Source organism: Eleginops maclovinus, chromosome 18 (assembly GCF_036324505.1).
Source record: "Eleginops maclovinus isolate JMC-PN-2008 ecotype Puerto Natales chromosome 18, JC_Emac_rtc_rv5, whole genome shotgun sequence".
In the NCBI taxonomy this organism is placed as follows: Eukaryota; Metazoa; Chordata; class Actinopteri; order Perciformes; family Eleginopidae; genus Eleginops; species Eleginops maclovinus.
The window spans coordinates 19,304,106-19,321,821 of record NC_086366.1 but is presented as its reverse complement, the minus strand read 5'-3'; the positions used below and the strand labels follow the sequence as shown (position 1 = coordinate 19,321,821).

At 40.5% G+C, this 17,716-nt stretch overlaps 1 protein-coding gene across 1 annotated transcript in view; it reads right to left on the bottom strand.

The window, feature by feature from the left end:
- fndc3a (fibronectin type III domain containing 3A) overlaps nt 1-17,716 on the bottom strand; it is a 47,369-nt gene that overhangs the window by 26,155 nt on the left and 3,498 nt on the right. Inside the window, 1 exon segment of the mRNA XM_063906992.1 lies at nt 8,081-8,156. Within this exon segment, the coding sequence (XP_063763062.1) occupies nt 8,081-8,156 (76 nt within the window).

Genomic DNA, 17,716 nt, shown 5'->3' with positions numbered 1-17,716 from the left:
GACCTGTCAGCTCCGGACAGCGCGAAATGCATATGAAGCGATTACGTCATGAACGCAATGAATCATACCCTCCTGGGGGCGCGCTCATGTGATTGGCTTAGAATGGAGGAGACATCTGATTGGCTATAGATGGAAAACATTACAAGTACGAGTCTCAAAAAACACACACACGAATGCACAGTGATCCAAGGAGAGAGAGGTTTGTGTATGCAGGTTCAGCAGTTTGACACGGAAAACAAATATGTGTGGATCAAAAATACACATGTAAAACTTTTTCTGTATTTGGATTTTATTTACATGTATGTGAAACGGAACAAATTAGTGTGTGCATTGAAAATACAAGTGTGAATGCTTTTGCGGATCATGAAATACAAGTGTGAATCCTTCTGTGTGCATTTGTGTATTACGAGACTGATCTGACCCCATAAATTCCACACCATCTCATAAGATTTCATAAGGAACTGAACAATTTTTCCAGAAAAACATGCTGACAAACACCCAAACAGAACAGAAACCCTTCTTTCCACTGTTCTTTTCACTCTACTGCCAGACAGCCTCACCTTTATTACTTTCTGTTGGTTTAAAAGATCTTAAAATAAAATAGATATACTGCCTTGGTCTACCTGTTATAAACTTCATTGGAACAGACAGATAGCAGATATAGCTATTATTCTGGTATCAAAAGGGCAGAACGCTTTGAAACCCCTCCACTGAGCCACACACTGATAGGTGGAGAAGTGACTCACTGCCTCAGTCAGAACAAAAGTCGGGCAAGGACAAAACCTCAATTCAGGGAGCATGGGAGTGCTCAGCCTGATGAAGGCAGTCACACATTTCTCAGCTCTCATTGATTTCAGATTACAATATCATTTGAGTGGGAGTTCAAAGTGTGTACGCTTAACTCTACTCACTTCTAAGACTAATAAATTATGTTGTGCTTATGCCAAGTGCCGCCATGCACCTGCGTGATGACTTATTGAAGCAATTTAAGTTAGTGCCGCCAATGCAGACTAACAGGAAATCTGATGAAACACATTAGCATTCAATATGCAATTGTTTATCCGCCTTAGGTGTGTACTGACTCCAGGAGTGAAGGGAGAAGACGACCAGCAGAAAGGCTGAGGGAGCCATACACAAGGAGAGAAGGTTAGTGTGTGTGTGTGTGTGTGTGTGTGTGTGTGTGTGTGTGTGTGTGTGTGTGTGTGTGTGTGTGTGGGGGGGGGGGGGGGGGGGGGGGGGACACACCCACTCTTTTACATCAGACTGACGCACGAGTGCTGACAGAGATCAGATAGAAAAGGCCACATCCCCCTTCCCTCCCCCCGAGTCAACCGGAGCATTGGTTATGCTGACGTGGCCGTGAAGTGCCAGCCTTCCAGAGGAAGCAGCCACGGGAAAAAACATCAGTCCTACCTTCTCAAAACAGCAGGCTGCCATTGGACCAAGAATAGCAACAAACAAGCTGCCCATTCTGGCAGTGTTAACAGAGGCTGCCGTCCAACATCCAATAACCCGGCCTCAACACCACGCCTTTAGGCCAGGATCAACTGTTGTGGGGAAGCTGCCAGAAGATGGGGATAATTGATCCATTTGGGTGAAAAGCCCAAGCAGAGACCTATCTAAGGCCAGGTGCATGTCTGCTCAAATACATACACTGAGGCGTAGGGTGGTAAGACCAATTTGAAAACTTGCTGCTCACTTTTGTCTAAAAATTGATAGATAGCACAACAAACAAAGTGGGACTTTGCGCAGGTCTAACAAGGCATACTGAAAACCAAAAAGACTTGGCAGGTGTAACAATCCAAGCGATCCGTCAGGTTTAATCGGATTTGCAAATAAACCACCAATTACATGCAGAGAGTAAAATAAAGCACACAAACTAGATAGAAGCAAAAAGAGGGGTGTTAAAATCAAGAATGGCATACAGACGCAAAGAAACAAGACTGAGACAGTTAGAAAGAACCATCAGAGAGACAGAGTGGTTTCATATGGGAGCGCTCAATAAGCTCTCAATGGCAACATGATGAACTGTGAGCCTATAAAGATGGAGCGCGCCTGATTATTAATTAGAGCTAATAAATTGTCTCCATCCACAAATAAGAAGAAGGGGGAGAGAGGATAGGCAAGGGAGGCAGACTAACTGACAGAGGTTAACAATTACAGTCAAGCAATGGAAAGAGGCTAAACACTGAACTGTCAATGAAACAAAAAAGTACCAATTGCAAGATGAAACCCTAACGTTGACTCTTAGAGAAAACACTGTGGCAGATTGTGCTCTTGTTGCATGCAATGGCAAATGACTGGAAAGATCTCCAATCAATTAAGAGGATAGTTATTTGGGAATAGGGTAACCTGTTATTAGAAGATTAGAAAGACTTGGATGTGTATGCTCATACTTGGCAAGACTATTTCTCCACAACATGCCATTTATCTCTCAAACCATCCCAAATCCAGGCACATAAAGGAGGGAAGCAGGTGGGGGAAAAAAGAGGAAAAGGGCATTCTATGTTGTTCTGTGTGCAAACAGGAGCCGGAGGGAGGAATCTGAACAGTAAACAATGGAACGAATTACTAAAAATAGCCTCTTTTTTTAGGATTTTGTAAACAGTCTGAATTCCTGATATTTTTAGGCATTTTCATGGCTCTTACAAGGCAACCTGCCTCGAATGAAGTTTACAGGAGGGGAAGGAATAAGTATACTTCTTGCTGTTGTCTAGTATGTAGCATTACCCTGTTGCTGATACTTTTACCCAGAACCAGAGAAGGGCATGAACCACATCTGGATGTTTTAAAATATTTAATTATTTGGCTCTGTTAAGGATATGAGGATCCCACTCCAGAACCACTGTCTTCTCCTGTAACAAGGAAGCTTACCTCACAAACCGGGATGTGGACAACTCAATATAAACTAAAAGCGGCATGGACATGGAAGTAAACTCAGATGATGGGAGGGAGGGGTCTTTAAAAAGAAAAAAAACATGTTTTTCTTCTTTCATCCTCTTTACCTTTCCTCCCTCCCCCTTTGCATCAACGCAGCGATGGGAGAATGAGTCACTAGCTCAGTCATTCTTCGAGCCACTCACTGCAGAAGCTGTGAATGAACCTCGTCTGTGTGTGCGTCGGTACGCACATGTTTGTGTGCATGTACTTGGGTGGGGGAGGTGGTGAGTATAAAAATAAAGTGTTACCGTGGCTAATGTGTCTAATGTTTGCGGTCGGATTGTGTGAACCATATGTGAGGAGTTTTTGTTTGTTAGAGGGCTCTGGCTTTGAGTAAACATGCAACAACCCCAACGTGGGCTTATGAGCACTAATCTGAATGAATATGACCATGCAAGCCTTTTCAATTTACTTCACAGTAGAAAAATAATGGAGTGAACAACTCAATAGCTGCACCACTAGAACCATAGCACTTGACCACTGTTTGATGATGGTTACTTTGTTGCCCACTCACTACCCACAATGTAAACTCTTGTAATAAATTAAGGGGTAGCAAATTGGGGAATATGTAGGAAGAGAGACCAAAAGACTTAATGAAAGTTAGAATGGATAAAGGAAAGATATGCCTTTTGAAAGCTGATACATTTATGTCTGAATTTGTTTTCCCATCAATAACTTTTATCATGATTTAATCTAAGCATTTGGCATTTTAGTGGCCCGTTTATTTTAATTTGCTTCATTCATGTGTAGTCACCTCTAAATCCTTTTTAAGTGTACGGCTTTTGAAAGTAGATGTGAAGCATTTACAGATCCTATAATTCATCATAGGGACAATGTGACTAATACTCTGTGGTGCAGAATGTCTCAGGCAGGGAAGGATTTCGCGTCTAAAATATATTTGTCTTCAAAAAGAATAAAGACTCTTCCTTACAGAGGATTGCAGAACACTATCGTCTACAATTTTATTATGTGCTTGTTGAGAAATGTGACCAAAAGGTTTCCAATACTGATATAGCACTGTCCAACTTCCTCAGTCTGTTAAAACTGCTTTCAGACAGTCGAATATTTGTGGAACTGCGACACCTTCCTGATGTCGGATTAAGCGGGCTGTGCGAAAATATTTCTGCTACTTTCAGAAACATACAACCATCATTCCCACGCACCTCAAGTTGTGATTGTAATCTGGCTTTCAACTTCACTCTAGACTTTTCATTTGATAAACATCTGTTCTCGTCACTTTTTATGAGTACAACAAAGTGTACTGCTATGAATGTTCAGTAGAAGCTAATGTGTGATAACCCCATTTCAAACAATACTGAAACTTCCACATAAAGGCAGACTATACTAGTGTTCTCGCACCTCTTCACCGCACAATGTCAGATGCTCAATGGTGCACATCCTCTCTGCTCAGTTTCAGGCGCAGGGGACATGACAGCCTCAAGTCCCACTGATAGACCAGCACCATCAGGAATGAAATGAGGTGTTTCACAGCTATGGCATCAGCGATAAGGGACAAGTAGGCAGATGGGCTGACTGACCAACCAGTATCTAACAGAGGCAGAGGGACGCTGGAAAAACAGCTACAAGTGAGCCCGGTGTATGCATGCGCATACCACAGTTCAGACACACTCTCTTTAGCTCCCTGTCGAAATGCCAGAAAGGCTTTCTTGGCTTTTGCTGGATAAGGCACATCTCTATCAGACTCAATAAGCCGAGTGGAAGTAGACAGTGCTTTCAGCCATCATCCAGAGACTGAATCATCCAAAGTGATGTGAATCACCGGCAGGCTAAGTCAGATAAAGGAGTGGATCTAATCAACCCTATGGTCCTGATGCTGACTTGCCTCATCATTCACAGAGCTTATCAGGTGGAGTATCGCTTTGTGCCAGTGATACAGCCTTCAGTTGTACAGTGGCAGACGCTGAGAAAAGACAACTCGGGGAGCGCTGGGGATCGTAAGGGCATGTCCACTCACGTAAAGAACTCCTCTCATGGCAATGAGGAGAGCTAGCAGGAGAAACTGAATGGCTACTCTGATTAGCTTTCTTCGCTAAAGGCCCGCCCTCCAAGGAAAATGCCTTCCATAAACTACATTTTACAAGATTATGTTTTCATATTGAGCAGGCAGTCATGCGCTTACACGTAGCAATTACACACATTCAGCTGCTAAAAATACATAATTTAATACAGAAATTGGTGTGAGACGGAGCATATCCTGGAAAATATGTGTAAACCAGATCTGGCTTTGTTACTGTGACTCACGTCAGTCCCTGTCAGTACATACTAGGGTAAAAGGTGAAAGCATGCATATGCACAACAAGCACTTAAGTGAACAAGGATCATGTTTGGTTGTGGAGACACAACAAACCAAACAATATGCATACATGGACACACACACACACACACACACACACACACACACACACACACACACCTTTCTTCCTCCTTGCACTGCAAGCGGTGAGTCATCCCTCTATTCACGTCACCGAGAGATGAGTGCACCCTGTGACAGGCCAGTTAGAAGCAGTCTCACTGATCTATGTGGCACCTCTCTCCCTGTGTTTCTCCTCTGATGGAGAGGCTATGTATGCTCGCTCCCTATTAGGAAGGTTTACTCAGCTTGTAATGGGGGGGCTGGTGTGGGAGCTCAGTCAGAGCGAAGTAAGGAGAAGAGCCCCTGCATGAGGAAACTGTATGAAGGCTTAAAGCCTGGGCAGGATCCTCATCTAAACCTGGATTCCTGAGGCCAATTGTCTTATCGTCATTCATATGCGTCACGAGGCATAGTTCACGGCTTCTGACAGGACATACCAGTGTCTTTCAACAGTGAGATACTAAGCACTGGATAATACATTGGTCATTAAATGTATGCTAAACTGTCGAGAGCCTGCCTGCTGTAGTCACAAAGGATAGCAATCATTGTTCCCTCACAAACCTTTATTATTCTGACATCCTTCATCTTTCTTTATTACATCAAATTGAAGAAAAATGTCAGTGAGCTCACAGACAATGTCAATATGCGGAGGGATGTCCGTGGAGCATAACAAACAAAGCAAATCATTTTTAGATCTATGTTTTCCCAGCAACTACGTTTTATCATAATCGTTTACAATTACTGCCCCTCAGCTCTACCTCCTACTACTCCAGCTGTCTTCCGTTCACAATGTCGGCGACGTGTTGGAGCCAGACTTCATTGTTGCTGTCACAAAGCCAGCGCAATCACCAACAATTAGGGATAAGGAAATGACTGCCATGAGGACAAATAACAATGTGTAACACATCTCACTCAAACACCGCCTTACTGCCCTGACTCCTCTACCAACACACTGTTATCATACCATATGCTTGTTTTACATTATGATAATAAACAGGCACACTGATCCTTTTTTCATCTGTCAAATTAAACAGGAAGAGACGTTTGACAAATGACGTGTGCAGCTAAACAGCTAAGGGGGGAAAAATTATGTGTTTGTTTTTTTTGGAGGAGGGGTAGAAGAGTATGACAAATCAGGAAGATAATAATGCAGCGTGACACATCTGGTACTACAGAGAATCAGAGAAAATCAAATTCAACTTCACAGTTACTTAAGTGAAGGAGGCATTTGTGTGTCTTTTCAAATCAGCTGTAGTCTATGTGTACTTTTTTTGAATGTAACTCTTTTGTGTTAACTCTTGTGATGTGTTACTATGGGTATAAGTAAGTAAATGTCATTTTCTCATGGTCCCAGTCTCCTAAGAAATCATGTAATTTCATTAAAACATATTGATGCAGTTGAATGACACATTTGTTCCATCTGTACTGTTCACTGCATTGGCTGGAACCATAAAATGCTATTATGTCATTGAGCTGCCGGGGAACTGTGAGACATGAACGTCCGTCTCCTGTTGTCATTCCTGTAAAATACGTCAATGCATCCTGGCAGCTGAGATAAACTGGATAAAAAGGTGTTTGCTAGAAATAAAAGGGTGTTGAGCAAAAAATCTAGCTCTGCTAACCAGATAAGGCTTACACCTATTATAACCTAACAGTTGGTAAGATGATCAGACTCAAGCACCAAATTAATTTTCATGGTGTCATCATTGGATTTAAAAAAGCTTCTTCGTCCTAATCATTCATGGCAGGGAGATTCTGAGCTTTATGTTATATTTCCTTGCCATTCAAAAATTGAGTATATTTCAGAGGGGGAATATATATCATGGTCATATAGATTTGAATCAAGCTGATTAACCAGACAAATGTAAAGTAAAAAGCTCTTCTCTTCTTTAAAGGTGCCTGCCTTAACTGTGCATTTTTACAGATGACCAATTTGTTGACTAAGATTATTTATAGTTAATAACATATTGTTTTTGTTTTACACATGTGCATAGTGGTCTGAGGTAATGCAGAACAGAACCATTCATTGATCTGAAGACTTTTTGTCATGTGATTTTCAAAATTCTTCATTCATCCCTTAGATATTGAGATATTGACTGCAACTATTTCGCTCAGTCATAGTTAATATTTTTCGCTTTGTTCCCATAGAGGTCAGGGGAAAAGAAGAATACAAAGCATTGAAAAATAGCGACATTTCCTGTTGCTTTTTCTGTAGCCCTGTTAAGAGTGTAGGCAAGGATGCATTTGTCTTGTGGTCACAATTCCCCAAAACTAACAATTCAATATGTCGTCTGCTCTCAATGGAGCAGTCCCCGCTGGAGCAGTACTTATTTTCTCACTGAACATACTGTATATCCTGCAGCATTCTGCAGCAAAAGCTGTAACAATTACTGGTACTGAGAAATGCAATAAGCCTGTGCACATGCTACAGTCTTCATTTTCAGGAGGTAATGTTACAACATGAATTATGCTCTAAAAAGTGAACCTAAATGTAATTTTATAAACCAGTTTTGTTATTTTAAGGATTAAGAAATTGTATTCTGCAAGGGAGATATTGATTCAAAATCATATTTTTGTCTCCAACCACATTCATTAATGAAAATAGATCAACATTTATTTTCCATATGTATCCATATGTATTATACCCTTTATATTTAAAATGTCGTAAACCACTTATATTTAATGTGTGGATTATTAGAGGACATGCATTTCAATCAAGGATAACACAGAATATATATACATGTGATAACGGAACATGTTTCTTACCTGTGATACACTGAAACTGACCATCCTCTCGTCGAATAGTGAAGGCCTCTCCTGGGTTTACCTGCACCAGGATTACCTGTGGAGAAACAACGCAACATTTACTTTACATTGTGTAAAGAGAAGCCACACTAGATTAAAAATCGCTCTGGCATTGTAGAAAATCCAGATACTTGTGTGAAATTATTTCCTTAGTGTTAATAAAAGCAGGAAAACATTTGTGAAAAGCACACAACAGTCTTAACAGCAACCATGTTCGTTGTCACAGCGACAATACGGTCACCTGAAAATCATAGTGGGGAAAAAAATCTAAACCATTGAGAGCAAATCTGTGCAAGCATAATGTGTAATAGTGGCAACAATTATAAGAAAAAACACAAAAGTGTGTGTGCAAGCAATTGTCTCATAGCAAAAGCTGCTTATAAAAAAATAGACAAAAGAACCAAACAGGAAACCTCAAACCAATTTATTTTTAGGACAAAGCACGATTTACAGAGAGCAAAACTGTGAGGTAAAAAGAGGGGGACAAGGCTTTCTCCTTTCTCCATTAAAATGCAAACAAATATATATTTTAAATATGGGTGATTCAATACTGCCATACCTGGACTATGTTTGTTGTCAATTTGACTGGTGTTACACATTATCAATACATAAACTCGTGTTCTGCACCAACTTTCACTGTCAATTACAAGCAATATCATCTGTACAGTGTAGGACTGTTTCTCAGAAGCCGTACAGGGAAATAAACACAGCTCAATGTGTATTTTCAGTTTATTTTGACTGTAAAGATCATATTAAGCATGTGATAAGATGAACTGGAGGACTTTAATGACCCAGTAACTAATATTCAGACAGCAGCAGTAGATTGCTGACATGATTTTGAATAACATTTTAAAAAGGATGCATAGTTATATTACTTTTATATTTTAAATGTGAAGAGGAATCAGCTTTCTGTCCCCTATGGTAACATGACATAAAATAACAACCACCTGTACATTTCAGGGACATTCAACCGATGTCGCCAACATGAAAAAATAAGGAAAGAAAGGAAGCAAATCTTATTTCAATTCCCATTTAGGATAAAAAAAACAGCCAGTCTTCATGTCTAAAGTATTTGTTTCTGTCGATAATGCACTTAAAAATCAAAGGATATATGATTTTTTAAACTGAATTGTTTCTCCACATTCATAGTTTAAAACCTCTTCTTGAATTATCAGGCATTACACACATGTAAAGCTTCAACCATAAACCTCCAAATTCTAATCTCCATCTCCCATTTATTGAGGTTATTACGCCTGTTGGAAATATAAGGTAAACCGACACTGCTAGCATGTACTGAGTCACCCGGCCTTTGTCATAACAAAAGACTGGAGAATCAGACAGAACAAGACAAAGGTAATTTTGTCCAAGGAACATTCTTTTCAAACCATTCAACAATTGTTTTTTTGACAACAGCCAAATGAAACAAAAAACTATTAAATACTGAATACAAATGTGTATCTTTCATTCACCAAATCAACAGGTCAGAATAGGTTAATAAAACCGAGATCACTCTGAAACTCTCTCCGAATCATCTTCAATTCTCTTAACTAATTCTTCTTAACTCCCAAGGAGCACACATGATTAGGTTTTAGTTGCCCGGCACTGTGTGTGGGCGCTAGTTACCTCACTCTTGTGGAAGTCGCTGTCATAGAATCTACACTCCCCTGGCAGAGGGCTTTGGCTACGGTTTTCTTCAGGCACAGAAATCATCAGCACCTCCATCTCTGACACTGCTCCCATTCATGTGCTCAGCAGGGAGAGGAAAGAGCCCTTTGACTGCCACAAACACACGCACAGAAGCTCATATGCTCATACACACCCACCCAGGCAGCGTCAGCAGCAAGTGTAGAGGGTGGAGGGAGGGGGGGGGGGCAACGGAGGTCTAATTGAATCAAAGTCCAGGCACTTCACAGTGGGGTGCATGTGTATGTTTGTTGTCCACCCCCCTTCTGTGTGAAGCAAACACTCTTCTAGGAATATCAATCTATACGTAGGGAGTTACATTGAAATCAATACGGAGACATTCATTGCATGGTCATGTAATAAAAACAGAAGGAACATTTGCTTATAAATATCCGACTGCTACTTACTGTTGCCCGCATTGCTTTTTCTCATTCAGGCGTTGCTACTCACGCAGTCACAGAGAGCAAAAAAAAAAAGAGATGCTCCAGGGTCTACCAGACCCTCCACCACTTTACCCAACCCTCATGAGAAATCACATGACCCGCAATGCTAACACATCTGGCTGGGCAGATCCTTTACACCCTCCACTTCCATCCACTCCTGCACAAAATTCAGGAAGAAAACTGTCGAGAGAGACGAGGACGACGAGGAGCTTTGTAGGCGGATGGGGCTTAGCCTCTTGCGCTGGATGTAGCGTTCACATAAAGTGTGGCGTAAATCTCATGTTTGCTTAGCCTGTTTCAGCCTCATCTGATCCATAGCGGCGCACTCTGCAGCAGGCAGCTTGTTCACTCTTGCCTCTGGCTCCAGTGCAGCCTCCCTACCGTCAGTATCCACAGCAACCCCTTCAACAAATAAGCCACAGCGATGTCCGTGCCAAACCTTCAGAGAAGGGATTGAAACCTTATCAGCAGTGGCCACTCTCTGGAAAAGGAGGAGGATGAACCCAGGAAAACCGGACCAAATCTGAGAAGGATGATGCCTCAGTTTGCTATTCAGTTCCTCTGTCACTGACTGTGTGCCAGCTCAGTTTACGCCTGCCTTGCGCCTTAACGTGGTTAATACCTATAGCATTCCATCAGGGCGTGTTCATATCACAGCTAAGCAGGAATAAGGGTTCCACTGCGTGGGGAGTCCTTTGTTCTGCCTTTTTTCACAACAACAACAATGGTGTGAGGGAGCCGAGCGACCCACGCAGCTTCTGAGGCTGACAGATACGACTACGCTACAGTCGCTATCCCTCCCCCCGCTTCTCTCCCTCCCCCTCTTACTCTCTCTGGCTCTCTTTCCCATTCACAGAGCGACATGCCATACACCCTCTCTTAATACTCCGATCGATGCGAGAGGAGATGAGGTGGTGGGAGTTCAATTTCAGAGCTCCAGCACACGGCGACAATTGCACCCTCGAGCTCTCTTTACCGTCTTCAAAGATCACAAAGCAGCCCACTGACAGTCAAAACAGAGACACTATTTGTACAGCGACACAAAAACAACAGCTTGCAAGTATTCACTGCTTCTGTAACATCTGTCCTTTTTCATTGTAAATGGATCATTCCTTAAAGCGACAGTGCTGATAACTTGATCAGCATGTGCCAAGTTAACAGATACGTCTGCGTCACTGATACTGCTGCACAAGCGGTACACCTACAAAAAAGCACAACCCTTTAAAAAAAAAAAACCTATGCTTGTTATTGCTTCCTTTAAAATGATAAGAAGATGAGTTGAAGAGATTACATAAATATAGCCACTAGCAGTAATAAGGAGTAGAGTAGGCGTATGCAGTAAGAGGAATTGAAGGAAATATGAAGTTACATTTATTTTGAAAGATGAAGAATGCTAAGAAACAAAACACATGGTTTTTAAAGTTGTGCACTGTTTAAATCCATAACATGCTATGGTCATGATGCTGAGAATCTTTAAAAATAAGAATCTATTTTTCATCAAGAAGTTATGACCATAATCACTTTGAAACAAGGATAGGGCCCCCTTTAGGCTGATTGTTGTTTTTCTCAAATAATCCAACTTTCAATTTAAATACATGCTGATTTTCTGTCTTTTTGCAGGAAAAAAACATACCGTATCTGTCCGTAAAATGATTATAGACAACTGCAATCACATTTTAGACCATGAATAACGGCAGTAGCAACCTCAGCAACTACATAAACACATTAATAAACCGTCATCTTGGCACTAAAAAAGCTAGCAGCCCGATGCAGCAAGCCCCACTTTCTGTTCCTGGCTGCCATACCCCTTACTGCACAAATTGGAGTTACAGAATAATTTATATAACCGTCTGCAACTGGAATTAGGTTTTTGCAAGAAATAATGGTGAAATATTTGTTCTAGATAAAATAACTGCACAATATTGATCTGTAATGTGGGATTGTATACGTGTTTTGGGGTTGAGGATCTTGATATTTCATCCATTTTTAATAATTTATGCTTCGACTACTAATATTCTCTTGGCTATTTTGCTCTGAATTTCAAAGGATTGCCTCAACGTTATAGCACTGTAAGACATCTGTACACACATCCAACAGAGGATAAATTAAGGTTTCACAGTTTCAAAATATCATTGTAAGCAACATATTAATTAGGAATATGTACAGCAGTGAAATACATTTGTATATTTGTGGAGAATAAAGGGAAAAATTATAGATTTTTTAGATCAGTCAAGTTCTCTTCTGATAACTCCACTTGTTTGCAGCCTCTGCCAGACACAATTCCCCTCATCCATACACAAACCCAGCTATGACATCCCCCTGAATGTAGATCAGCTCTCATAATGCTGAATTCAGAGGGCTACTGTCAAATACATTCAAACTCAGCCCGTGCCATGCCCCTGCTATAGAATAAATGTGTCACTGAATGGGAAGCTGCTTTCAAAAACCAACTGTATGATGAATGTATTTGAAAGTGGACCAACATAAACAGTGCTAGGATACTGCAAAGGTTATTTTTCCACACGGATGACTAAGCACTGTAAAGTAAAATGTTCACATTCGCACCAGGGAATATCTTCTAACCAGAGCGGGATGGAAGAAACCATGTGAACAATGAAAATCACACTGCCACAAAAAAATACATCTTCTCGTCACAATTGTAAAGGATTTGTATCCATGTATGAGCACAATGCAGAGAGAGTGTAGATCAATTAGCACACACTGTCACACAGGTGGCCACTGCTGTGTTTTATTACCCGGGGGAACGGCTGCTCTATGCGTTCATGCTGTTAGCTCTGACGTTTCTCAACCGTTGGTGACTCAGAGTTCAGGTTTCTCACTATTTGTTCCTCTTAATTGTTTACTGTGCGTTGATGTGAACTCGCAGCTGGGTGGACAGGAAACAGGAGCCAAATGACACAGGGAAAATCCTGCCAGCGGCGGAACTAGCCAGGCACTAACGCAGTCTCCCTGCAGCTGATGGCATACGCTTACATGCGCAATGATAATTCAAGGCAATTTGATGATCCTCCACCCTGCAGGATCCCTTGGAAACATTGAATGACAGGAAAGGAGGATAGTGCTAATACTGGAATAAACATATTTCCGAGGTGTTCATACCGTAGCAAGTCCATATAAATATTAGTAGTGTCGTCTTAGCATTCAAAGGAGAGGATGTGTTATCAAGAACAGTCAATGTGTATGATCAATAAGCCACACAGAAGAATTGTATTTTATATGTTTCATTAGCTTTCATGTGTCCACTCAATGTTTTAATATGTATACATATGAAATCATTACCACTAATCAAAATTGAATGATGGATCAAGTTGTAAGATTAGTGTATAGTATTTTAGAGCTGCAAAGATTTATCAAAGAGTTGTCAACTCAATTCAATCTCCAACCTTTTAAATAATGTCTTTATTGGTTGGAGTTAGTTTTTAAGAAATCAAAAGGAAAATTCCCTGATAAGAGATTCTTAAATGTGATTAATATGATGAAACATTATCAAAATGACATCTGCAATTACATTTTTTCCAACTACAGTAAACCACTGACATCACCGTCTTTACCAGTGCCTATGTCTACCTTAGTATGGACCATCTGGACACTGTCATGTCTCCACTTCCCTCTAAATTTGGCGGGACTTTATTTAACGAGTAGTTATAACATATCAATCAAGAACTGAAGTCTATCCAGTATTGATCTAGGTGCCTGGTTAGGAACATTGTCCTTCTTAATGTCAAATCAGCACGCAAATGCAGGATGCTTCGGAGAAGAGATTTTTACTTGTGAATCTGACTCTGGTTTCTGCTCGTCCAATGAAAAGTAACCCCTACTGTGATGCTGCCACCACCACTCTTCACAGTGGAGCTGGTGTTAGATGAGGTGGTGTCATTGTCCTGATGCAGAGTTCTCCACTCCAGCTGAGATTTGATTTGTTGTTAAATCTGAGTATTTTCTTTTGGCTATTGCCCTCTGAACATTTTACATGAATTCCTGCAATCTCCAGGCACGCTGTCATGGGCTTTTATTTCTCCTCAGAAGCGCCATCCATCTGGCTCCACTACCACATAGCCCAGACTTGTGAAGTGCTCTACTGAGAGTAGTCCTTCCAGAGGAATCTCTCATTATAGCTATGGCACTTTAAACTAATGTCATAGTTGTCCTTGGGTTTGATGCCCGCTCCCTGGCTAAGGTCCTTCTAGCTTGGTCACTTTGTTTGGTATAGTATCTGCCCCAGCAGAACTTTAGGTAGTTTCATACGTCAGACATTTTTTATTGACAACACCTCATGTACGCTTCCACAGATATGATATTAAAACACATTTTCATCTAGCCTGTTTTGCACAGATTATGAAATTAGAACTAGAAAATGAATATAGATTTGCCATTGTGTGCAAAAGAAGCAATTCGGTTCTAGTGTTAGAAACATGTCTTACTCTAAAATGTTCAATAAAGAAAATCACTTTAAAATCCCAGGTTATTCATCTAGGGGCTCTGTGTTATTATATAATATTATAACATAAATGCTATTCAAACGTTTTCCTTATTATCAATTTACCGGATTTTAGGACTGGTTACTTATATGTAAAGGGCCATGTACTATAATACAAAACATAAATGTTGATAACTGGATGAATGCAGAATTTGAGAAGAGCTCAGATAAGTATATGGATTGTATAAATATATTCAGTACTTTGTGTCTACTCTGAATATTCCTGCAGTCTATGGTTTGTCTGACTTGCTTGGAAGAAAGTCTACAAAACACTGCTGAGTCACGCCCTGTCCACCTCCTCACAATAGTTGACAAATAGTGGGCTCACCCCCATCTTCACAGATGATTCAGTGGCTGACCAGGAGACGAGCAGAGTGGGTTGCGTTTTTGTCACAACATCTCTAGGCCTCTGGCAACTTGTGACGGGCACATTTCCAAGGCCCTGTCTCCTGTGTCTGGCTATAGCATACAAGGCCAGCACTTTAGATGGCTGATTCGACTCAAGAGTGAGGTCTCACTATCCCACAGTAACATTAGCCCACGCATGGCACGTAGCCACAAGCAGGCCACACACTCATGGCTGGGTGCTCCCTGTTCAATTTGTGTAGTTACCACTTATGCTGAATTTCTCACACACAACCAGAGCGAACAGTGAGGTTTTTTTAATATTGTCAAATCATAGCTCATGAAATTGATTTAAAAACAACATGATTATGCTTGTGTAATATTAGATTACAAAGTAAAACTTAAAACGCTCCTGTATTCACTGTTCTATATTATATTGAAAGACCTTGTAATAATATATAGAAAGATTATCCCGAAATGTGTTTTGGTGATTTCTTAAAATGGAATTCACACAGCAAGGAGTGACCCCTAATTGACACTAAGTGTAGTATTTATTCGAATATCTGCCAACAAACTATTTCTAACAGCTTATGACATCTTTCCAAAAGGTGTTTTAATCTCTCTCAGTGTGCCGAGTTACAAACACCGGCTGGTAAAAATAGCAAAGCAGTATAATATAAAAACAAGCACAAAGAACACTAAAACATTAAAATGGCTGGTCTCATGAAAAAGGGTAATGAACAAAATGGAAGAAAATATACATACCCATCAGCACAGACAACAGCTAAGTACATAAGCCATTAGCTGGGCTTAAACATTGACAGAAACAGACTGATTCATCCGTTACCCATTTAGCTACAAACCAAACGGCGAGAGCAGGGAAAAACTTTGGGGGGGGGGGGCTTAAATGGATGGAAGCAGTGATTCATACTGTAGCCAAAGTCATATGGATAAAAAGGAATCATCGCAGGTAATGACCCCAAGACAACAGCTTCCTCTGTGACTCAGAATAATTGGTCCAACAGAGCGTTAATACCAAGCCAAGACTGGGATAAAGAAAACCAGAACAAAGAATGAGGTTTTCCCTGCAGTTTCTCCAACTAAAAAGGTCAGAAACAAAGGGGTCAGCCATCGCTCTGAATCCTTTTCACTGTCACCACAGTCTATCCTCGTTCTGTCAGGGCCCGGACCCCTCCAGTGGTTTCTGCTCCTCACTCTGCAGCTGTCATGATATTTACACACCTCCTCAGACACACATAAGATAGGCCTTATTCACAGAGACGCTCAATGAAAAGCCCCTACATCAAATAATGTCAAATGAATATCTCTTTTGCGGCAGTGACATCAAATCGCCATATGTGCTTTGGAAAGGTACTTAAAACACAGACAATAAAAGGAAGAACTGAATTTAGTGTACATTTCCAATTAGTACACTAACATATTTGAAAGGCAAATGCAATGCAGAGGTTTTTTAAATAAAAAATAAAACGATATGCATGTAAACATGTACCGAAGAACTATGTTTGTTTATTTTTGGGACATATCAATATTCTGCTAACAAATAAATAAGTCCCACAAACATGAAAAAAATACTTCTCATTGTACACAGTCTACTTCTCAGCTGTCCAGAGAACTGTAGGTGATCTAAGTTCTTCTGATTCTGCAATCAGAGTTGCTTTGCAAAACCTGAATAAATATAAAATGCTTATTAAATATTTGAACACAGTATGGATTTCACCTGCGGGAGAAGTCTATTTAAGGCAAGCTAACCGTGTTAGCATCAGCAACTGCACACTGACAATACCTAAAGTAGTAAGCCATTATATTTGCAAAGACATGCACCCATATAGCGGATTTAAAAATAATGGCTACAGAAGATGATGATGATATGACCCTGAAACTGATTGCGTAATATCAGGTTCTAGCAGGATGTCAGTGAAAAATACAAACGTAATTAGTTCCGCCCAAGAAGTTTGGCCTTGTGTTTCACTGCTCATTGTTTGTTATGCTGATGCAGCAGTAGGCAGATTTATGAGTCTTCAATACTTTTTTCAAAAACTTTTTTTTATTGTTGGGTTTGTATCTACTGCAAATAAAACCTTATTTAATTCAATTAATCTAAAACTAAAAATCGTATCAGTTCAATAGAAATGATTTGTCACTGCATCTACTTGTCATGCATCTGGGTTAGGACAGATATGCTAATACCTCTAGTGCAAAAAAACGTCATTTGAAAAACAAAGTCACTGCTGTGTGTTATCTGATACTTGCAATTCCTCCTCATAGTACAATTCAGCGATCATGACCATGCAGTCTCTCAAATTGGTCTGAGCAGCAGGGTGGTAATGATGTAAACCAGATAGGAACAGCAGCATTTTATTCCTGTAGTTCTTATAGAAGCTGTGTAAACACTGACACGGGGCTGAGTACAGGTAATCAGGTAACCTTTGTTGGAGGTGGTAAGGTAACTGAATTCCATGAGAACAACACCCTACCAGCCAGACACAACCAGCAAAATTTGATCTCTATGTGAACAAAGCCTGATTCGGGGAAGGGATTTTCCACTGTGGAAAATGATAAGATGACTAGAAGGGCATGTTTAGGGCAGCGCTAATATTAGAAGGTCTT